The 24544-nt window shown below is 32.0% G+C and overlaps 2 protein-coding genes and 1 long non-coding RNA gene across 3 annotated transcripts; 1 reads left to right on the top strand and 2 right to left on the bottom strand.

The window, feature by feature from the left end:
- Positions 1 to 3060: 3060 nt before the first annotated feature.
- LOC123526968 (cell death abnormality protein 1-like) lies at positions 3061 to 10812 on the bottom strand. The gene is made up of 6 exons (XM_045306221.2): positions 9735 to 10812; positions 8718 to 8856; positions 8237 to 8289; positions 6539 to 6601; positions 6019 to 6063; positions 3061 to 3107 (listed from the first exon to the last, which is right to left on the bottom strand). The coding sequence occupies exons 1-6, from the start codon at positions 10432 to 10434 to the stop codon at positions 3061 to 3063; spliced, it is 1047 nt and encodes a 348-aa protein (XP_045162156.2). The 5' UTR covers positions 10435 to 10812.
- Positions 10813 to 10866: 54 nt separating this feature from the next.
- LOC128548563 (major surface-labeled trophozoite antigen 417-like) lies at positions 10867 to 19550 on the bottom strand. The gene is made up of 3 exons (XM_053523815.1): positions 19476 to 19550; positions 12161 to 12224; positions 10867 to 11867 (listed from the first exon to the last, which is right to left on the bottom strand). Exons 1-3 carry the CDS (start codon positions 19494 to 19496, stop codon positions 11473 to 11475), a joined length of 480 nt encoding a protein of 159 aa, XP_053379790.1. The 5' UTR covers positions 19497 to 19550; the 3' UTR covers positions 10867 to 11472.
- Positions 19551 to 19584: 34 nt separating this feature from the next.
- LOC123526389 (uncharacterized) lies at positions 19585 to 24338 on the top strand. The gene is made up of 5 exons (XR_008367164.1): positions 19585 to 19743; positions 20203 to 20302; positions 20813 to 20910; positions 21320 to 21404; positions 22015 to 24338. It is a non-coding gene; the product is annotated as an uncharacterized LOC123526389 (long non-coding RNA).
- Positions 24339 to 24544: the final 206 nt, after the last annotated feature.

The raw sequence follows: 24544 nt of genomic DNA on the forward strand, positions 1-24544 counted from the left end.
ATGATGTAATCTGTTTTCAAATGTAAAATTCTAGTAATACATCACATTGATAAGATCGCTTTTAAATGTCTGATTTTGAGCCGTCTAAAATTCTGTTAATGCGTATTAACAAATCATAAGCTGATCCAGGCCTAAGTATGAAGTTTCATTACATGACATTGAACATGTTTTAGTGATTTGCTTTTAAGCCGGCAACATTAAACATAAGCATTATTACACTAACTTGATAAGGCATGGAAGACCTATAAATAGATTATTTTATTTTGTCCAATGAAACCAAAGTTACAAGAAATCTAATATCTACATGTCAACCACAGAAGTGGTTTAATATATGTTTATTCTATTGAATGAAATCAATACAAAAAAACCCCATGTAATTTAATAAAGATATTTGGTACATGTGTAGCAGAGATAAAAATCTTCAAAATGATACAAACTTAACGCGTCTTTATTTGCTTGTTTTATTGATAGACTCTCGTAGAATTGATTCTAGGCAATATTATGTACTGCGTATTATACAATTTTAGTGTAAGAAAAGATCCGTTTACGGAGTAAACCCAGCCAACTTAGGTCTGTCAGGATACGGTTATATGACCCAGGGGAGTGCCTACGCCTTTAGTATCTTGAACAATGAAATGGGTCCAGTCGTGATTCGTAAATGATTTCTATTACGAGCTAGATAATTTAAGGGATCAGGCAAATCACTAAATGTTACAAACTAACAATCTTCAATTAATGATAATTAGCTCCAACTCCTATGGCTGGAAACTCTATATACTTGACTGGTCTTTTTGTTGAAGTTCCCGTCAGACAATGTCTTTGAATCAACAACATACGAGCCCAGTCCTATCGCATAGATGTTCGGCTTCTGTCCTCTTACTCTATATGATTGCCCTGGCTCCTGGATCCTCAGCGCCTATATGCTATCACATTCAATTTACTTATATGAAGATAAGTACAAATGTATAACCCCGATGCCTTGGCTGTACTTCGCCAATAACGCTGAAGCGTCTATAAGCGGGAACTCTCCTACTATCTCAGTAATTACCAAACTCTGGGTACCTGTCTCAGCTTTCCTATGCTCAGCCTATATTTGCTATCGTCGATAGCATTCAACTACCCTTAAGGTAAAACGCCTATGCGCTGGCCTTATAGCTCAAAATCTCGTTGAAATTCTGCAACTCTTCTTTAGTCTATGAACTACTGTTTAGTGATTCATTCACCCTGACAGTGTGGATACAGAATGATCTCTCTGTCGTCCATCTACCTATTTATACCTTAGCTGACTTGAGTTTTGATCGATGCTATTTATAGAACTTGTTTCTAATTGGTCCAAAATCGATTAAAGTATTTTACATGGAGTACCTGCTGGTTCCATGTATATAATATAATATATAATATATGTAATGCTAGGATCCAGCTATCACTGTAATTAACCCAAATCGTCCATAAATGGCCAAATTCCTATTATTTACAGCAATTCAAATATAATTACAGCAATGGTTGCACAAAACGGGAGTCAAGCACTACTTCTGCTTATGTGTAACGTTATCAATATATCAGATATACAAATTATTCTGACAAATCAAAATTTCAAAGAAGACATATTTCATCAGCCAAGTTATATGTAGTGCGTTTTATATTTTGCCACTTTACCAATTTTCTGTTATATATGCATAAGTTATAAATACATGTATGTTTACAAAAGTTTTGTACACCTTTTTTATTTGACATCAACATAATAAAAGTAAAAACAACTCCAAATGTATTAATCGATTTTAATAGAATAGAATGTAAACGATCTGTAAAATCCTATCACTTAAGAATACTATAGATGTGTGACTATTTGAAATGGTTTTTGCAAAGAATAAACACGGAAGTTAATATGATATACTGATACCATCTTTATATGGAAGTTGATCCACCAGTCCTCATTTTTTGTTTTCAAATTATTGAAAGGCTAGGTAAATGGGTGATTTTACCGCAGAACGGCGAAAGTTATTTACAATCAAAAGGAGTCAGATTTAGAAGTAATATGTAGAACGTTTTCCTATATAGAAGAATCAGTGATATCATATAAATATCTTTTACATTTACATGATTTTGTAAGGATTGTGCGTTTTTTAGTAATAAATATTGCAGTGAAATACATTCCAGATTTTAATCAGACAATGATTGTCTTGTTAAAATTACATTTGTCCGTTGCAAAAAATAATTCAAGACATACTCAAATTCGAAATATAGCTTCTGCCAAAATATGAGATTTATAAAATCATTTGAATATTAACATAAAGAAAAATACATAAAGGTTGAAGTAAGGAATGTCTTAATCAACTTAATCTTTTAAAATCAAATATTAAGAAGTGTTTGCTACGGGCATTCACCTTCCATCTCTTTAACCAAACTAAAAGGTTTCTTAAATCAAAATATATTTCGACCTACATAGGTAGGGAAATGTCAAACCTAAAGACACTAAAGTTATGTTTATTTTCTTTTTTGCCTCTGCATTATTTTGTTATTTTTGATTGTTATGAAAGAATAATATTAAAGGCAATCTCATATATTACAGAAAATGAGTATTCACAGGAATATGATTTCTTGAAAATTGGAATTATTGTTCAGACATTATTATTATGATATTAAAGCAAAAAGAGTAAGTTAACGTCATATTAACCTTAAACATATATATAAATTTAATTTGATCAAATATATCAAACAAGCACAAAATCAGCAACTAGAGGAAAACATGGAGAACTGTCATGTCTGATGCAACAGTATCTACATACAATGGTCATGTCTTTTAACCTTACCAATCAAATTTACCTCTCAAATTCATTGAAGGACCGTATAAAACACGGATCTGTTCAAAAAAACTAAAGATAAAAATTAAGGTGATGTGATCGTTCACAGGATTGCGTAATAATTGCACAATCCTTCAAATATTTTGCGGAGTAAAAATGTTTTTGGAAAGAAGTAAACATTAAAACCAAAAACTTTAATGACTATTCAAGTCTCATTACTCAGTACGGTCACGAATGAATACTAACATTTCATGATTTTTTAAATCTTCAGATTCATATATTCTGTGTCTCCATAACTGACTGTACCTGAAACAAATGACAATATTCAGTTCATTTTAATACTATAGAACGTTGTAACTACGTAATACACTGTATAACACGCTGTCACATTTAAGGTCCAAATGCGGTACGCAACATTTTCCGCTGAGACTAAGGTAATCAAAATGATTTTTTTCTCTAAGCATCAGAACATGATTTCAAACAATACCACGTGGTTTCCTCCTTATTTATAAGTTGCCTGAACAACAATAAACGTATTACGACTAACTATAAACAGAGGGACGTAAAGATAAAATTGCATTAAGAGATCACCTAAGGGACCGGCAAAGGCAGTCTCTTCATAGAATCGATTTACAGTATAATTTGTTTTTTTTTTAACATTTAGCCTGCTGGCGGCAATTGATTCTGCCTTTGCGACCAGTGCAGACCAAGATCAGTCTGCACTTGCGTGCAGTCTGATCATGGTCTGCACTGTTCGCCATTCAGTCAGTATCTTTTTGGTAAGCAACCCTTTAAACAGTTAATGGTACAGTCCAAAATGAAAGATGGACGAGTTTATTATAGACATTTAGCTTGGTAAGGGTTAACAACATAAAAAGGAACGAAAGAGTGGTATCTTAGTACAAGTGGTTTCTTTCTCAAGCATCTTTGACTGTAGATGTAGATGTTGGAAGCAGATGTGAGGTTTATAGTTAATTCTTTAAGTAGCTAATGCAAGCGACAAAGATGTCATGTCATGTGTGTTATATCAGCAGGCGTGTGCTAAACTATTAAAGAACTCCGCAAAGCAGGGTAATATATGCTCGAAGAAGTTAAAGAACATTTTTATGTGGGGACGAGGGTTTTGTGCGGCGTCAGTGATGGAATACTAAGCCATGAGAAAATTAAAACGAATTTGTTTTCTTGGGATGGGTTTGGGGGAGAGTTTAATATGTGTTTCTGATTGGGTGGCGTAATGTGGATTGTCGCACACCCAATACCTCTTATGTATATTTCAGGTTTGTAGTCAACACTTTGAATATTTTTGAAGTTGTGCTTCCTACACAAAATACAAAGAACCAAACTGACATTTGAACTCCATTTGGGACATTGACCTGCTGTCGAATACAAGAAGCAAGAATATAGAATTGTTGTTTTTTTGTGGAGGGATGGGAGTGAAGTGGATTGTTTTACTCCTCAAATCACCATCTCACCACACACTTATATTTCCAATTTTGTAATAGTTTTGAAGTTGTGCTCCAGATACAAAATACATCGAAGATATTTCAGCTTATTTCGTGGCCATGATACATGTATTAGACATACCAACCATCGTACTGCATCTACTTTCAAAGTTATAAAGTTATGTCCGTGTCATAGAATACGACAGACGGACTTGACCTTGCTGGGACCTTGGCATTTGAGCCACAGATCTGGTGCATAAGCTCTGCACATCGACCTTTTTGCAACATTTAAAAGAAATAACTTTAAGTTTATATTTTATGTTCCGGACACGCAATATGAGGAAAGACTTTTGAGAAATATATCTATATGTTCCCTTCACCACCTGCCTTTACGCCAAATTTTTCTAAGATGGGCGTGTAAAATACTGAATAAAAATTCTTTTGATGTACAAACAGAAGTAAATAAATCAAAGGGCCAATATAAACGACTATGCAGCCTTCAATTCATTATTTACAAACATATCACTTCTACATTGTAACGTTAGCTGCCCTTTCTACTCTCCCAGTATTAAGTTCCGCTTTCACAGTAATCAATAAATCAGTACAACTATACACTATGCACGGAGCTCTTTGCCACAATCGTCGAATAAAAACTTTAAACTGCTTATATTTTCCGTTCGGTTTAGTTTCAGCAGTTTTGCAAGTACCAAAGACGCGTCAATGCGTACGCTCATTGAACTGATTACTTTGAAATTGCCTTTATTTATAATAACCAAATCCATGACTGCCAATCAATATTTCCTTAATATCCTAATCATTAACAACGATGTCAGGGAATAGCAAAAACAGGTTTCTCAATGGGTGTCAGCCTCCGACTACGTATTAGGAGTCAGATAGTCTACCGCTACAGTGCCTCCTTAGAATAATCACTACTGAGACAAGAGTGGCAGACTGTCATAAAATACGCCCGTCATTGAACTTGGCCTCAGTCAAGGGTCATAATCCAATAGCGTCTGGGACGATTTTGCTGGTTATCAATCTTGGCCGAGATATTATGCCCACAAATATTGTCAGCAAGTTTGGTGAAGATCGGATGAAAACTGTTTGACTAAGAGAGGGACAAATCTAAATTCGCAGTTTTTCGAGTAATTCAAGGGCCATAATCCAAGAGTGCCTGAGGCGGTTTGGCTGGTTATTGAACTTGGCAGAGATATTATGGCTACAAATATTGTCACCAAGTTTGGTGAAGATCAAATAAAAACTGTTTGACTTAGAGGGCGGACAAGGCTAAATTTGCGGATTCTGAGTAATTCAAGGGTCATAACACAGGAGTGCCTGGAGCGATTTTGCTGGTTATCGAACTTGGCCGAGATATTATGCCCACAAATTATCACTCATCAAGTTTGGTGAAGACCGGATGAAAACTGTTCGACTTAGAGAGCGGGCAACAAAATAAGCCCCGCTCTTTCAGTACTTTACAGTATTTATTTTCAACTGTTTCAATATTGAAAGGATAAGAAGAAAATTAACGCATAAAATGAGGCGTTAATGGGTACGTCGATTTCAGTTATTAAATAAAAAGTATATAATGATTAGCTTTTAACTGTTCACTTGGTTTGAATTTTCGACGAATTTTAATATTTGCATTTGACTTTTAATCTGTAATGCGCGAAATGATATTCTATATTATTTATACAACATAAATATGAATAAAGTTCACAGAAGCCATCAATCCTATGAAGAGGTATTTTTGTATGGATGACAGCGATACTTACGGTTTTGTGCACTGGGAGAGATCGTATCATAAGTGTGTTCCGAAGCTGTAATTTTAAATCATATATTACATATTATATCCACACGATTAATGATAAAATGATTTATTGACTTATAGATGCTGCCAACATATTTAATGTTTTCCATCAGTGGCGTCATTGCATTTTGGACGTTACATTAACGTGATCTACACAAAATCAGCTCGAAATATTTTTTTAAAAAGACTAAAAATTGTTTATGTTTTATATGAATTGCCATATTCTAAAGTAGCCCACGGGTTGCTGCATTTAATATAAAAAACGTGTTGCTTTTTACGTTCAGTGAATATGAGGAGTTATTGACCGAGGAAAAAAGGCTTTACTTTTGATCGGTATCACTTTTTTCGGGTCGATAAATCATCATATCGACATCACTAAACTAAAATAATGCATATTATTCTGAATGAATTGTTGTTCATTAATGTTTTAATGCATATTATAACATTACATGTAATTCATTAATGTAAAGGAACTATATACATACCACCCTGTTTTTTACCAATGATTTCATAAGCGATATTGTCCAGTTCAGTAACGGCAATTACTTCTGAAAAAAACAAGATGTTCGGCTCTGGTTACGGAATCCTTATTGAATGCATTGACATACTATTAAGGAAAAAGGTAATGTATATGCAGAATAACAAATGCATCTATAATAGATATTCCTTACGTTTTAATAATATGTCATAATCAATATTTTGTGTTATCATATAATATATGCTACTACAGTTCCATCAAAAGTCAGTTCAACCTTTGAGAAAATCTACGTAGTCCAAAGTTTCATAATTGGGGATTCGACGAATATTTTATATTAATATATCTCATTGGACAATACTGATTTTGAAATACATAGAATATGTTAGAAGGTCATTTGGGAGCATGAAATGCAATTAAACAAAATAATACCTCACTCGGTTTTATTGAGTTTATAGCATTTTACGTATTAAATATCATACATAATAAGCAAACAGTATACTGATATACTGTAAAATGTTAGAAAACTAAACATTTGTAGCAGCCCGAGAACGAATTTGGATGTAAAGATATGACAGTGTTTCTAGTCCATTGTACCTTTAACAAGTTCATGTATTTCAAACATATGACAAGATTACAAGATGATTAGTATTCATTCCCGAAGTATGTAATATATTTTTGTAAAGAGCATTTAAGGTAACTCTGCACGTTTGGATCGAAATTTTTTCTACAATGTAGAATTTGATTAAACTCTGATTTTTCAAAACTTCATAATATACCTAGAAAATTCAGCAAATAAAAAAGATAGGGTCGTGTGCTTGATTTTTTGCGAGACTGATTTGAAAAATTTGGACCTCATGCAATATTTCATAATGGGAGACTATGTGAAAATCCCAACTTTCATAACATTTTCAAAAATAGATTTTTTTCTACAATGTAGATTTTAGTGAAACTTCTCACGGTTGTTAATAAACATATGCCCTATAATTTGGTGAAATAAAGTATATAGGTCTGTATGCTTATTTTTGAGATATGTGATCATGCTTAAAGTGAACCGGACATATCACGCTAATTTTAAAATATTATTTTGATTTTTTAACGTGCCATATTTTTAATATCATATTGTGACTTTAGAAATATAGCAACAGTGCCATTGTGATAAATTTACTCAGAGGTTTCGATTAATTCATAAACTGATTTTCATTTCCGTACGCCGAATTCAGGCTTTATTCTACATTTTCCGGATAAATGACATTACGCTATTACTTCCGATTTTTCAAACGTGCAGAACTACCTTGAAAACATTGCGAGTATTATAACAATTAAACTGTTTCATTTCCCTCTTTTGAAATAAAGAAGAATCCAAGAGGAGATTGTTTCAAACACAGGTTGTTAGAAAGTAACTGTATAATAATGATCATAAAATAGAAAACCAGGAAACTCCAAAGATCGCTCAACACGACAAAAACGAAAATGTTGCAAGCTCGGTGTGATTGAGCCTGTTCGTGGATGGTAACAGAAATGCATGCTATCGTCCACACCCTCTAGCCCCCGGTTGAGCAGAACTTAACATCTACACATGCTACAAGTATAAAAATCAGTGCATGTTTAATTTGGTCATTGAAATATGTTTACCGTATAAGATACATTTAAACGATATCAAAATATATTGTAAAATCATTTTTAATTCGCTGCTCTACACACATACCTTCGTTTTGCAAATTTTGAAAAGGACTTTGAATCGCGGTCGCATTTATTTGCCTGTAAAGGGATGAAAAATATATTTTAGCAGATAACAATTTAATAATTTAGAAACTAAAGTAGAAACTGAAAACACGAATATCAAATGAAAACGTTGTATGTTGAGGTTTTATAGAACAATAAGAAAACAATTTGAGTTGGAAATGCAGTGTCTAAATTGCCGGTTTCATTTAACATAAATTGGATGTAAATCATTGAAATATAGTACATAGCTTTTGGTAAGAGTAGGAAAAAATTGTTAGAGGTCATTAACCTCAATTAAAATAAGAGCTTTAACACGGGCCATGAATGAAATTTTGCTTTCAACTCAGCAAATGCATGATAAAAGAATTGCTTTATGTTTATATCTCCCTTAAACTTTCAAATGATTATAAAATTGACCCCTTTAATGTCTTAAATTTCACTCAATAGAATAACACAAGGATTACCTGATAGCAGAACGTATTTTCTTTATTAATTTCTTCAAAATTAAAATACATAATGCAGTAGAAGTAACCGCCAAGAGTGTTGCCAAAATAATATTTGTAGTTGTTGTTGATTTACTGTCAGATACGTCTTTTGGTTTCCCTGAATCATACATGAACTTACAGACAGAAGTGTGCCATTGAAGCTGATTCGAATTATTTCATAAAACATTGATATATACATACAAAAGCGATTAATTAAATACTTTAATTAATATTTGGCATTGATACATGTTTAAAGGTTTTGTATTTTTATGTATTTTAACTGGGTTTTTTTAATGACTAAAACAGACATATAACAAAACTTTCCTAAATTCTTAAAATGATAGGTTTAGAAATAAAATGTTTTCGCAAGCACAAGGTAAAAGACAACGGTATACAATAAAATTACTTACCGGTAATTTGAAATCATACAAACTAATGTAATATGCATGAGTTTCATTTGGGACATGTCTGCTGATTTGAATTGTGTTTAAAATTGAAAAATAACATTTAGACTCTGACAGGTCGACAAATACATTTGAAATGTTAATAGATAAATTTACTGCAACTTGATTTTATACACAGGTGAGGTGGGTGACTTTTCGAAATGCCATTATAACACCAAACTTCGTCATCATGTCTTCCTTAGATAGCTACCCGCATACCCATATATTTAATATGTCCTTTACATTAAGATTAATTGCCAGCACCTTTTTATTCAATTGTATAACAGCACATTGGACTACATTGATTATTGCATCTGAAATAACGTTCTTATTTTCATCATACGTAAGTGCCAGACTGAGTAGTGATAGTCCGTCACGTATATATGCATATAGTGGTATGTATCTGTTGTTTTAGATTTTGTCCTTGGATAAGGAACATTTTAGATGTCATTATCAACAAAGTATTTTAAAAACTGGAAACAAACCGCCGATAAGCTTACACGAAATTGCAATAACATTATCAACATCTGCTATACAGCACATGATGTCTTACCTAAACTGAGTAGACAAATCTGGTCGTCTTTTGAGCTTGTACAACCTTTCATGCATATACCACTCTCTTGTCTACACAATGTGTCGATGCACAGACTGCTACATGTCTCATTACAATAAAGTCCAAAGAAACCTTGTTTACAGCCAAACATACATGTTCCGTCGGATGACGCACAATTATGTGTGGCGCTGCTTCGTGAAGCATAGCAATTTTCAGAACATTTTAAGTTGCAGAAGGGTCCAAAATGGTTTGTTATGCAATCGCTGCAAACGCCTGTTGAGATATCACAGGAATCTAGACAGTCAACTGGGCACTTTTTCTTACACAATTTACTGTAATAACCAGATTTACATTTTTGGCATTCAGTATCAGAGGAGCAGTCTATGCAGTTATTGCTCTGTACACAACATTTATCACCGGAATAATTGATTTTGCAACCGTAATTGCATTTTCCGCTATTAATATCGCATGATTTGTTGAAACAGTGACAAGGACATAAACTAACGCAATTCAGCCCATAGAATCCATCTTTACATATATTACACTTGTCCCCATCAAAATTGCCTGTACATTGGAAACAATTTCCAATCTCTTTCTTACATAAAGAATTTTCACATTTAACTGGACAGTCTTGGTAACATGCTGCTCCATACTTTCCTTGAATACAATAAAATCTGGAAAGTAGATCCCTCGGAAGCATCGAGAACAAGGCAAACAGTGAAAATTGCAGACTCGGTTTGATTGAGTCTGTTCATGAGCAGTAATGGAAAATGCAACAATGCCCACGCCCCCTAGCACCGGCTTAAGCAGTATTCAATCTTCAAATCTAAATGAGTTGAAATCAATGATCCCGAAGGACCAGAAAATATAACAACACTGAGATGAAGTCGGGGCCACTTTTTACGGCCGCCACACAGCACTTAACACCCGCTGTTGTGAAGTAAATAAAATCTGGAAAGTAGATCCCTCGGAAGCACCGAGAACAAGGCAAACAGTGAAAATTGCAGACTCGGTTTGATTGAGTCTGTTCATGAGCAGTAATGGAAAATGCAACAATGCCCACGCCCCCTAGCACCGGCTTAAGCAGTATTCAATCTTCAAATCTAAATGAGTTGAAATCAATGACAGTCTCACAAAATAGACCTTTAAAGTTTCCTTCACATCCCTTAGAACAAAATCCAGTGGTTCGATTACAAATTTTACCTTTGCAGTTTGTAGGACAAGTTTTACTACAAAATATACCGTGCATCCCGACTGTACAAACATTACACGTTGCGCCAGTTATTGTGTTGGTGATACAGCCTTCACTGCAGTAGCCCAAGGTTTTGTTACACTTATCATTTTTGCAGTATTCTGGACATGTCTCATTACAATATGTTCCATATCTTGTACTTACACAACCCATACATTTGTTACCATCAAAGTTTGAGGAACAGGAACAATAACCAGATTCAATATTGCATGTTTGATCTTTGCAACCAACTGCGCAATCATGTTGACATTTTTTACCATACCTCCCTCTTATGCATCGCAAACAGTTGTCGTATGATTGGCATACTGAACAGCTATCTCTGCACCTGAGTGTGCAATTATTGAACAGATGTCTTAGATCATTGTCAAATTCATACCCGTTATAAAATCCATGTTTACAATCAGTACATAGTTCTCTGGATGAACAGGACATACAGTTAGACGGACATCTTTTACTACATTCATTAGCTATGTCATAGAAACCGTTTTAACAAGTTGTACATGTTTTACCATGATTGCACATACAATTTTCTGGACAATGGGAGTACGGACATGTTTTCGACCCATCCTTGTTATAATAAACGTCCTTACAAACAGTGCACATTGTGTTGGAAATACAAGCTTTACAGTTAGTGGGACATTCTGATGTACAATCCGTCTTCGGCCCAAGATGAAAACCGTCGAAACATATTGTACATACATCCATACTATCTGGACACGATAAACAATTATTGTATGTACAAAGCTCGTAACATCTAGCACCCCTGTGACGATCGATGCATCCATCTGAGCAGACATTAGGCCAATTACGAATTCCAGGATGGCATTTACCGTTCTTACAACAGTTACAGTTGTCAATACATTCCTGGTCTTGGACAACACCTACAAAATGATACATCGTCGTGACCATGTTTTATATGTTTTGTAACTATACCTTCATATCGTATATAACAAAAGTAACACTAAACGTTATTCCATTATTTTCTTAACATATTTAATTCTGTGATCATCAGAAGTACATATACAACCCGTCTGAAATACCTTAATTAATATTTATAATGTATTAACGCAAATAAGCAAAATAACAGCAGAAATGGCTTATTTGGTCCGTTCCTGATAGGCAATGGTATGTACAATATCTCTCACGTAAAACACTCTATAAGAAAATGAATCACCTTCCACTTTCGCTGGAAATCTTGAAGAAAAAAATATCCACCTTAGTATATAGAGGCACCATACCTGTAAATATATCAGAATGTCGACATTAAATTTTATTTTAGAGTCGTTTTCAGCTGTCTTATGTACAAGTCGAAACTTCATCACCTGTTTTGTACATGAGTACCCAGTAAGCCCCTATAATTTTGATTACTCAGAAGTCGAACTGTAAGGAAATGATGAATATTTTTGCTGTAATATCTAAGTAATCTTGTTTAACCGAAGCGAAAAAAATGGGCGGAGCAAATTAAAGATCATTAAAATGTGAAAGGATTATTTTTTTGGAAAATCTATTTCTAAAATATACTGTGTTATATCAACAAGTTTATACAGCTCGTCTCTGAAAAGTTTATTCTATTTAGCAGAGTTTTGGATGGATAAAGTTTTTATGACTTGCTGGTTTAATTAAGAAAGACAGTAACCTAATATTCTCTATATCATTACTTTAACACGACATTATGGTTACTTTCTACATACTCAGTACATATAAGAATCACGCAATGCCGGTTTCTTTAATGTCATGAAATTACAAAGTTTTTCACATGGAGGTTATTTCAACATAAACGCAGTCAAAATACACTTAATATATATATATATATATATATATATATATATATATAGAGAGAGAGAGAGAGAGAGAGAGAGAGAGAGAGAGAGAGAACGTTGTTTCCCAGAGCTTCAAACGTGCTGCTTAAAAGGACTGGTACAATTACTGTAGCAGTGATTGTATTTCTCGATAGATGTGTCTTCGTTCCACTTATGATTTATGATTGTTGTGCACTCGTCACAAGATACTTGTAAGCGATATATTTTCAAGACCAGTTATAGAGCTTACAAAGTGTTTCTGTTTCGGAACTTATCTTCTTCTTTCATTTATTATTATTATTTATTTATTTATTTTTTTTATAATTTAATTTTCAATCTTCATACATTTACAAAATATGATGACTTGGACAAATGTTTTTAACAATAGATACAAAACATGTATTTTATGGTCATCTAAATAAACAAACATTTGTAGTATTAGATGTCAAAAGAAGACTTTTTCTATATATATATTTTAGATGAAAAAATTAGAGAACAAAAAATGTAAGAGAGGAAAAAAGTTAAAAAGAGTAGATGTAAGGGATGTTTAGATCGTCTCCAAACTCATATAGTTGTCTAAAAATTGTAATGGTTATTTATGCTACAATCATGTAAAAATCAAATTGTAAGCACACTTTCTAGAAAGTATCATTTTATTATATAGATGAAGAATAAAATATGTAAGATATTTTCTTTTTTATTATTATTATTATAGCCAACAGCATCTACATTCATACCTCAAAACCAGACCATTTGATATTATGTTGGTTTATTTTGTCATTTGATAATGCAATTTCTTTTTCAAGTTTTATCCTGATTTTAAGATATGATATGAAACTGTCAAAACTGAGTGTTTGTTTTCTATTTTTGATTTGAAAAATGTAAGATTTCATTAGAAATATTATAAAGTTTATCACATTTTTTCGTTTTACGTTCCTTTCAGCGATACCAAAACTGACTACCTCTAAGCTAAATTGTATTTTGAGATTTTTCTTGTCAATGTAAATATGTAATTTGTTCCATAGTTGTTGTACACAGTTACACTCCCAAAACATATGTTCTAAAGTTTCAACATGCATATTGCAGAAATAACATAAATTTGATTCTGTTAATTTGTATTTAAATAATGATTTGTTTGTTGGGAGAATTCTCATCAGATGTTTGTATTGAAAACTTCGTATTTTTGTATCTATTGTTGCTTTCTGTGATTGCATGTATATGTTTGACCAACGAGAGGGGTTCTCTGATATAATCACTGACCATTTCATTTCCGACTTAAGGTTTAGGAGTATATCACCAAAACAAAGAAATATTTTATAAACGAATAACATCGTTACCAATATTTTACTTAACCTTTACATGTTCTGCCGTGCTGTCCCGTACTGAAAATATTCTGAAAAAGTTGCCCCCCTTTGAAAATGAAAGCCATTTGTAAAGAAATAAAAATAAACAATTGCTGAAAACTGTTTTCCACTAAATTATGTGAAATTTCAACACTCGCATGCGATTGCAAATGAATCAAAACCAACATGTGTAACAGTTCTTTGAAAATGGTGAGTTTTTGAAGGCGTTTGACTGCCCGGAAGTGGGTCCCATTTAGGCAGTCCTGTTTTCGGAATTCAATGTTTATATTAGTATACTGACAATTGTTTTGTTGTTTCTGTAATGATAGCGTGTATATTACTTATATTACTCTAGAAAACAAGTGTCAGTATACTGATATAAGCATTGAATTCCGAAAAAAGAACTGTTTAAACAGGCCCCACTTCCAGACAGTCAAGCGCTTTTAAAAACTCACCATTTTCAAGGAACTGTAACACATGTTTGTTTTGATACATTTGTAATAGCGTGCGAGTGTTGAAATTTCACATAACTAGGTGAAACACAGTTTTCAACGATTGTTTATTTTTATTTCTTTACAAATGGCATTCATTTTCAAAGGGGGACAACTTTTCAGAATATTTTCAGTACGGGACAGTACGGCAGAACATGTAATGGTCAGGTAAAATATTGGTAACGATGTTGTTCGTTTATAAAATATTTCTGTATTTTGGTGATATACTCCTAAACCTTAATTATTGGTTTTGGTCTGTTTCTTATTTGCGTGTCGTAAAGTAGTTTATTTGGTTCTTTTGTTTTTCTTAATTTATCTATAAGTAATTCATTTCGTGCATAAGATATATTCTCTTGCTTAAGCACCTGTTTAACAGTTTGTGGAATGCTTGCTATAAGATTGTAGTACTTCAAGAATTGGTTGTTTTCTATATTATATAAAAATTTAAATTCGTCAAAAGTATAGAAAGCCTTTGTTCTGTAATCAAATAAATGTTCCAAATGCTTTATTCCCTTTTCGTACCAGTCTTTATAGAAAAATGTTTTATTTTCAAGTTTTATGCTTGTGTTATTCCATATTACCTGTTTACTTATGCTCTTATTGTTGTCCTGTGTATTAATATTTACCCAAGCTGTTAATAAATCTTTCATAAAAATGTTGGATTTACATATAGTTTCCATTTCTTTCTGAGAATAATTGCATTCAAATAAAAGTTCTCCTCCAACATTAGATAATAATGTACTATAAAAGATCTTCCATTGTCCTTGGTTACTTTTATCTATTATCCTTCTGATCCAACAAGCTTTTAGAGCATTTATGAAGTAATCTAGATTTATCATTTTTATACCACCCATTTTGTAGTCCAGTATAATAATCTCCCTATTAATTTTATCTGGTTTATTATCCCACAAGAATTTAAACAATTGTGTTTTAATCTCTTTCATTACTACATGTGATGGGTTTGGTAACACTGTAAGAGGGTAAATTAGTTTTGGTAAAGCTAATGATTTTATAACAGTTACTTTTCCAAGTAGTGTTAGTTTTCTATGTTCCCATTGTTTTAAACAGTTAGTAAAATTTTGAATCTTAGGTATCAGGTTTAACGTTATGCTGTCTTTTTTATCATTTGTAAATATCATTCCTAATGTTTGAGCTGATTCGGATGTCCAATTAAACATTTTATCTTTACAGTACCGGAGGTTTGTATCTTTAAATGATTCTATCCTTAGTATGTTAGTTTTGTTGATATTAAGTTTCAATCCGGATATACACTCGAAGTTCGATATAACATCTATTTGTTGTTCAAATGAATGTTTTGCACCATTATTGATAAAGGTTGCATCATCTGCAAACAGGGATTGTTTTATTTCAACATTATTAACTGTTATGCCTTTAATGATCTCATCAGTCTCAATATAATTTGAGAGGATTTCAATGCAAATAATAAATAAGGAAGAGGATAGAGGACAGCCTTGTCTCACTCATGTAGTATTGAAAAGGGTTTTGATAGATAGCCATTATTTATTACCATGCTGGTTATATCATTATAAAATAATTTTACCCACTGTATAAGAGAGTCACCAAAATTGAAGTGTTTTAAACACTTTATCATAAAGTTATGGTCTAGTGTATCAAAAGCTTTTTCGAAATCTGCGAACAGTAAAAGTCCTGGTATTTTATTTTGTTGTGCGAAATCTATTATTTCATATATTAACCTAACATTTTCCCCTATATATCTGCCTTTTATGAATCCTGTCTGTGCACTGCTTATGATAGAATTGATAATCTTTTTTATCCTGTTTGCTATGGCTTTAGCGGCAATTTTGTAATCTATATTTAATAGACTTATAGGGCGCCAGTTACTCAAAATTTGTGTGTCTTTATTTGATTTCGGCATAAGCGAAATAATACCTTGTTTCTGCAAACTAGTCAGATGTCCGGTGTTATAAGAGTAGTTAATAGATTGAATAAAGTACGTTTTAATCTCTGTCCAAAATGTTTTATAAAATTCAACAGACATGCCATCTGAACCTGGACTTTTTTGATTCTTCATCTCCTTAAGAGCTTCAAAACATTCATTTTCGTTTAATATCCCTTCACATTTTTGTTTTTCGTTTTCATTTAAAGTTCGCGAATTGGGTCTAAAGAAATCATAATCGCATGTTTTGGATTCTTTTTTGTTATATAGCTGTTTATAGAATTCTGCTTCTGCCTTTAAAATTTCATTTTGATATGTTATTTCTTTATCGTTGATTTTCAATTTGTATATTGTTTTTTTTCTGCGTTTCTTTTTTCTAAGGCTGCAAAATATTTTGTATTTTTTTCATTTCCTTCAATACTTATTGCTTTTGCTCTGATCAACATTCCATTAATTCTGTTATCAATGATTTGATTCAATTCCTCCTGTTTTTTTGTCCAGTTCTTCCTTTAAAGTTTTTATATTAATGCTATTATTATTTTCGCTTAAAATCTTTTCTTCCAATACTTCTATATTTTTGTTTATTTCTGTTTCAATTTTATTTTATTTTCTTCTCGTTTTCTATAGGTGGAATATTTTATTGTTTGATTTCTTATAGTGCCTTTAATGACTTCCCATAGAATGTTTGGGTTTGCGTCCTTATTAATTGTTACGGTTTCTCGAATGGCATTTCTTATTATTGTTTGATATTCTTTTTCAAGTAAAATGCTGTTGTTTAATTTAAAATAACCAGGGCCTTTTCTTGTGTTAATAAAATCCAATTCTAGTTCAACCAATGAATGGTCTGTTTGGTAGCCTGGTTGTATAGTGCAATTTTTGACATAGTGCGTTAAACACTCAGATAATAAAAAATAGTCAAGTCTACTGGAGATGATTGAAATTGTATTTGAATGCCATGTATATTGTAATTTTGATGGATTACATAATCTCCAAATATCTATTAAGTTTCCGATGTTAATGATATCATTTATTTTCTGTCTGCAGTTGTTATGGCTATCAATCTTTCCATTTCTTTTGTCTGTATTTGTATTCAAAATGGTGTTAAAATCACCACCAATTATAAAATCTTCCTCTAAGTTTTGACTAATTTCTTTCTCAATAATCGTAAAAATATCAGCTTTATCCTCATTCGGCCCATATACATTCATAATATTAATTTGTTTTTCGTTTATAATCATGCTAACTATAATCAATCGCCCTTCAAGTAATTCATGATATGTTAAAATATCTCCTGTAAAGTTACGATTAAAAAGGATTGCTACCCCTTCACTATTGCTTTTGTCTCCACTAAAAAATGATTTTCCCTTCCATTCTCTTTTCCATTTTTCAGCTATAAGTATAGATGGATGTGTTTCTTGTAATAAGCAGATAGAATATTTTTTAGATTCTAAATATTGAAACACTTGTTGTCTTTTCCTAAAATTTCCTTATCCTCTTACATTGATTGAGCAAATCCTAACCGTCTCGAAACTTAGTGTTTTTTTGGTTTTTTTTGATAATTAGACGTTTGGAAACGATCATACATCCACAATGTTTTTTCATGGTTTAAATTAGGTTCACTGTTGAGCCAATGCCATATCTACTTTCTAAATGAGTTGAACATTTAAACCATTTAAGAATATAATAATATTGTTTCTTTTGTTTCTGTAACATATCCTATCAATTGCATAACTATTTTAGAGAGAAAATTTATTTGTTTGGTAAAATATCTTTTTTCTGAAAGGATGCAAAATTATTCATATAAATATGAAATAATGGATACCGTTACATGAAACATAGTACAAGTTACAACGTTATGATACACGTTCTAAACTAATATTAATCAAAATTCTTGTTATATTGATAAGCAAGTAATTTAAACTGGTAATAAAATTGTAAATAAGCCAACCCAGCCGTGTCTTTCCTCAATATTTCATTAATAGAAACGCGCTAATACATTCTGTGAATATTCAAAATTTCGTCTTAAAGTCGTTTGTTTGAAAATGTCTAATATTAATCAGTCTTAAATATTAATGTATCTTTTTCCTTGAAACGTATTTACATATGACATTCCGACTGACGCCCATGACAGAAGTTACATGATATCATAAAAGATATTTCACGAATTTGTTTCTCAGGTCGTGATTTCATGGCTATATCCTATCCGCATGAAATTTAATAAAAGTGGATTTCCAGATTAACGGGATAAGCAATTATTTCAAAACTATGAAAGGATATTGCTTTCATGAGTCGGATCGATAAGATCCTTGCAAAAGGACGCAACAAAAAAATATAATAGCAGACATGGTTTAACTGTGTTTCATTAGCGGTACTAATATGCGCAGTGCCCCTAGCAGAGTGCTGTCTATTATTGTAAAACGGCTGCCGTACAGCACTTAAATCAGGAATCATTTAAAAAAAAATGAAGCTATAACTGCTCACGTATAAATTTCATTAAAGATAATGCTACCACGTTAGGTTTTTCAATGTATATGTCGGCAAAAACGTATATCACCGTTACAATATACCATGAATAATTTAATATAGCCTAGAGCATAAGAACATTTTACATAGCAACATTTCTCTAAGGAATTATAGATAAAGAAAAATTAACAATACTTAATCCAACAGCAATGTCATTATTTCTTTTTATCAGGTTGCAAAGCGTATGGATGAAATAAAGAAATAGTCACTGCGTTATAACATGCCATTGACAATTTATCTTCTTTTACTTGTTGCACGTCTCATTTTGTTTTCACGAACAGACTCATTTAAACCAAATCTTTTTTTTTTTTATTTTAGTAGATACATGTAGTGATGATAAATACTGACAACAATTGAAAAATAATGCTAAATTAAGGTCGACTGATCTAACAATTTATTCTATTTAGTTACATACCATCTTAAATGTCCGATTCATTTTTAAACACGACCTGCTAACACGAAAAATTTCACATCTGCAGATACTAATCCTAATCCTAAAGAATTGAAATGACATATATTAGACATAGTACTAGAGCCGATTTACGCAATCGAATACCGCCGGAAGTAGAACATTTATGTCAACACCGGTTTCGTATTTTCACGTGAAAACGGCCGAAAACCGAGAGGTTATCAACAAATTATAAGTTTACGGGTTCCATGAGGATTTTTCATGCATTTAAACGGTAAGTATAATGTTTATGGATTATTCAATATAGTATGAAAGTAAACTGTTACGCTTTAAATGGAAATTGTGAAAGAAAAGCCGATAAGAAAATATTGACTTTCTACTTTCACTTTCATTGTCGCTTTTTAAATTGCCCAAAATGTTCTTTCTATTAAATTTTTGTTTTTTCTTGTTTTTTGTTTGTAGATACATAATCCTATAGCAAATTATTGTGTGAAATGACAGCTTATTTAAAGCATCTGTGATTAACTGGGCCTAAGTTTACCGATTTTTCCTTTTAGAGTGACCTTTGACCTTATAATAGCTTATAGTCTGTTCTATGTATTTTAGCTGTAGTCAGAACAGAATGTAATGAGATCAAATGAATTTTCAAAATAAACTGTTGCAAATTGTAGGGAAAGAATAACATAATATAGTCATTATAAGTTATTGAAATATTATAATTACCTCATTTCAGACAGAAGTACAAGTGAACAGATGACATATTAAAGTGGCTGCAGAAGCTTGAAAAGTTAGATAGAGCAGGGGCAGTCAAAACAGTGGGACAATACTTCTATGTAATTTCTTTTTAAAGACAATTTATACAGGATGGAATGGTATCACATACAATGTTTTACAATTTACATGTAGTTTTATCTCTCTTTATGATGTTGAGAGTAAACAAGTCAGTGACATCTAATTAACACTTGTAAACTATTGACAGGTGATATTAGACAGCATTTAATAAAATGCAATTATTGAATGGTTTGCCTATCAATATTAAAAAGAGCAAACAGTTGACAATTAACAGGCATGTCATTCTTTTAAATGACACCATAAATAAACTTTCATAATTTGTTTTTCTTCAACTTCTGGGTTTAGACTGGAAGCCATTCCAAACTATGAACTGGTAAATTATATAAGGAGTCATGTAATAATTATGGATGGGATACATTATACTTTAATGGACAATAATAATTTGAAATAATATTTTTTAACATCAAGGTGTTAAGGTGATTTTATAAAGATGGTGTTATGGTTTTTGCATGATGAGTCTTTTCACAGATTTTATCATTTATATATTTCAGGGTGTCAAACATGTCTAGTCAGGTTGACAGAAGTGAAAGATGGTCTGATGGTACAATGATGTATAATGATACTCTTTAACAAGTTTAAGATGTCAAGGGTAATATAATGCCAGTTATTAAAATTATATTCCCCTTAACATTTAACAGACACACATTGTAAATGTAATTAAAATGATTTTATGAAGTTTCATGAAGGATGGTACACCCAACCATTTTGAATCAAGAAATTTTGACTTAGGTAAAGATATCTATTCAGACTTCTTAACTCCTAGCCTTTCATATGATACAGAGATAAAAGAACTACTATTGTCAGCCACTAACCATGTTTCAAAGCTTTTAAACACACTATAGCAATAACCATTTTGTTTAAATATATTTTTAATGCAATGTTTTCTTTATATCTGTCACTTGATGTTTTCAATGGATTAGAGTCCTAATTTAATGTAAATTCTGTATTTTTCAGTAATGGAAGTACAAAATTTATAGGAAGTTGTTTCTTTATTTCAGTGTAAAATGTTCTGTGGATTCATATGATGAGAATGCCAGTGTTGATCTGTATGACTTAATTAAACACAGATATTGATACCTTCAGGTAACTGTTTACAATATTCAAAGAGTTACAATGTAATTCAGTTATTGATTTGGTATATATCACTTCAAGAGGCTTGTGTAAAGTTTGTTTCACATGAGACCAAGGGTCAAGTATGATAATTATATAAACTTTACACTTACAAAAAGAAATTATACAGTACCAAATAATTACAGACTTATGAATGTAACTTTCCAAATATCTTACATTTTTCTCCTGAAAGTAATTAAATAGGTAAACACAATTCTATTGTTATAAGCTTAAAAGGTGAATGTAAGATATAAATTATGAAATGTCAAGTATAAGGTGTGTTATTTTCAAAGTATTTAAGATACAGAATAAAATATAGCCTGCCATCATAATATTCCAAAATACAAAGTGTGTCATACATATATTTTAGGTCAAATGGTAAGGTCAAGTGAGTGACTTAGGGTAACTGTTGGCCTCTTGATATATTCTACTAAAATGGGTCTTATGCATAAGATATGTTGAAGTTTTGTTAATCCAGTAACACTTTTATTCTACCTTATATTCAGAAATATACATATTTTGAATATTAAAGAGCTGCAGACACCTCGAATACAGTTACTACATTATGCATTTCTTTCTTCAGATATGTACCTGTGAAATCTTCAGTGTCACCGTTCAGATATTGTTCAAGATCATTGTCTGCAGCTTGCACAGTTTAGTATAGAGGAGCCTTCTGAATCAATTTTGTTACATATTTGCTGTTATTGTAGGACACACATGTAGAGAGCAACAAGTCCTGTCCAGCCGTGCATGTAAATGTGATTCAGAAACTTTGAGAATATGTAAACATTACATTGTTATAATTTTCAAAATGCTGTGTCTTGCAGTGTATCAATACTGTTTTGTCTCAGTTTATAGCACAATTTGTTCACAAATCAAACTTAAGACCATAGTGATCAGTATTATTAAAATCATAAATTATTTGTATGGTGACAAAATTTAATTTCATGCAATACCACAGTAAAACGTTTGATAATTTTCACTTTAAAAGTTGTAAGTTTAAAGTTGGCATAAATTGTTTTTCTCCTTCATAAATCTAAAAAGTGATTGGTCATTATAATTGCAATATCATTTTAGTATGACAAAGTTTATATTGAACTAAAACACTAATGTAAATTTTTGAACTAGTCAATGCATTTTCTTCAGTCTTAAAACATTTGTTTATCGTACGTGTCATGGCCCATAAGTCCTCCATATTATTTGTGTTTTGTCCTTTTTAGTTTCACTGAAGAATAGGTAGAGGTATTGCACATCCATTTTTGTAGCATCCCTATTTTGTAAAGTGTTGTATGTAAGGTTTTGTCTCGGAATTATGTCTCATCTAAAGGTGGGGAGAGGTATTGTTTATGCCTTCTCGTCTGTCCGCATTAAGCCTGTCTGGCTTTAAGAGGACAAGCTGCTGGCCAGATTTTGATGAAACTTCACAAGACTGATCAGTACCAAGCATAGTGTTGTGCATATCGCTTGCATGTTTCGTTTCGATGCACTAAATTGCAGCCAGAGCTAAAAATAGAAAAATCTTGTCGGCTTTCACAGGTCAAAACTACTTAACAGATTTTGATGAAACTTCACAGGAGTGATCAGTACCAAGTATATTTTTGCATATCACCGACACTTTCCATTTTGCTGCACAAAATAGCTGCCATACTATTGCTAAAGGTATACATAGGTGGGAGACATATTTTATCATAAAAATACATAAAACACCTTCCACTTTCGTCTTTGTTAATGAAAAATGTATCAAACTTCTTACAATTACAAACTGTAATATTTTGACATTAAATGCACTAGTTCCATAACTGCATTTGGCTTTTTTTCATAAGTATTGCCATTTTCTTACCATAGCAATATTTTGTGTAACATGTTACCTCATTAAGCATCATAAGATCAGAAAGTTCTATGACTCAGAAATGTTGGCCATTTTGTACTTGTCATGAGTATGTTTTCAGTATTTTATATTGTCATTACTTTTTGTTGTGCCAGTTTACGGAAATGAAGACTTAGTTGTCCAAATGTGTGCCTGTGCCTGTCCTGATTTGTTTGTCTGGACAATATATTATTGATTAGTCTTCACGAAACTTTGCAGGTTAATTTCCTTAAGTTCCCTGTCAACTTTGATAGTGGCATGGTTACTTTAGAAACACTAAAGTGATGTCACCACTGTACTAGTCAAACGTTTTGTATTTCAGATTTTATATCACATTACAGGCTACTGGTCTTTAGCAGCCTTCATAAAACTTTCATAAAAGTTTCCAAAAATGTTGTATTTTGATTTGAGCTGGCATTATTCAAACATTAAGAAGTAGTACTATAAGGCAACATTTGACCTCTTTTCCAGTACTTTTTGATTTTCTCTGTTACTATGAAGTTGTCTTTTCCTATAAATTGGCTGGCTTATTTTTGATGATCTTATGTTTTTAATGAATTGTAGCTATGTTTTTTATCTCATGAAAATGTCCATTATTATATAATTCATATTTTTTACTGTCAACTAAGTGCAATACCACATACTTATATCACTTTCATTAACATACTTGTACTATTTTCATAAAACATTATATAAATCATCATATTTCATATAAACAGAATTAAATAAATATTTAAGAACATCAGTGTTTTCTTTGATTGCTACATGAAACAGACCATAGGTCAATTTAGGGTCAGTTCTGACACTTTATATGCAAATTGATAAGGGAGATAACAAGTACTGTCTTAAGTAACCAATATTTTGTTACACAGTTACCTTCCCTTTACACAGGTAGGACTATTTGTTGATGATCATCTTTTGAACATTATTCCATTTCTGATGACAGAACATTGAAAATAAAAGTTGTTGTATCATGCAATGACATCATATATGACAATATTTACTTTTTTATTCCATTTTTTAAATATTCTTTAAATTAGGCACAATGCCTACATATATCTATATCACGGCCTGTAAACACTGGCTCGTCCTCTTTGAGGAGATGAGTTGAAAAAAGAGCCAATGATACTTCCGAGGAGGCGCTAATGACCGGAACTTCATGCAGAATGTAAACAAAGAAGAAGGGTGAGTTGATTGTTTCCTTTCTCCGATTAATGTAAGGCCCTATTTTAAAAAATAGCCAATG

Source organism: Mercenaria mercenaria, chromosome 14 (assembly GCF_021730395.1).
Source record: "Mercenaria mercenaria strain notata chromosome 14, MADL_Memer_1, whole genome shotgun sequence".
Lineage (NCBI taxonomy): Eukaryota > Metazoa > Mollusca > Bivalvia > Venerida > Veneridae > Mercenaria > Mercenaria mercenaria.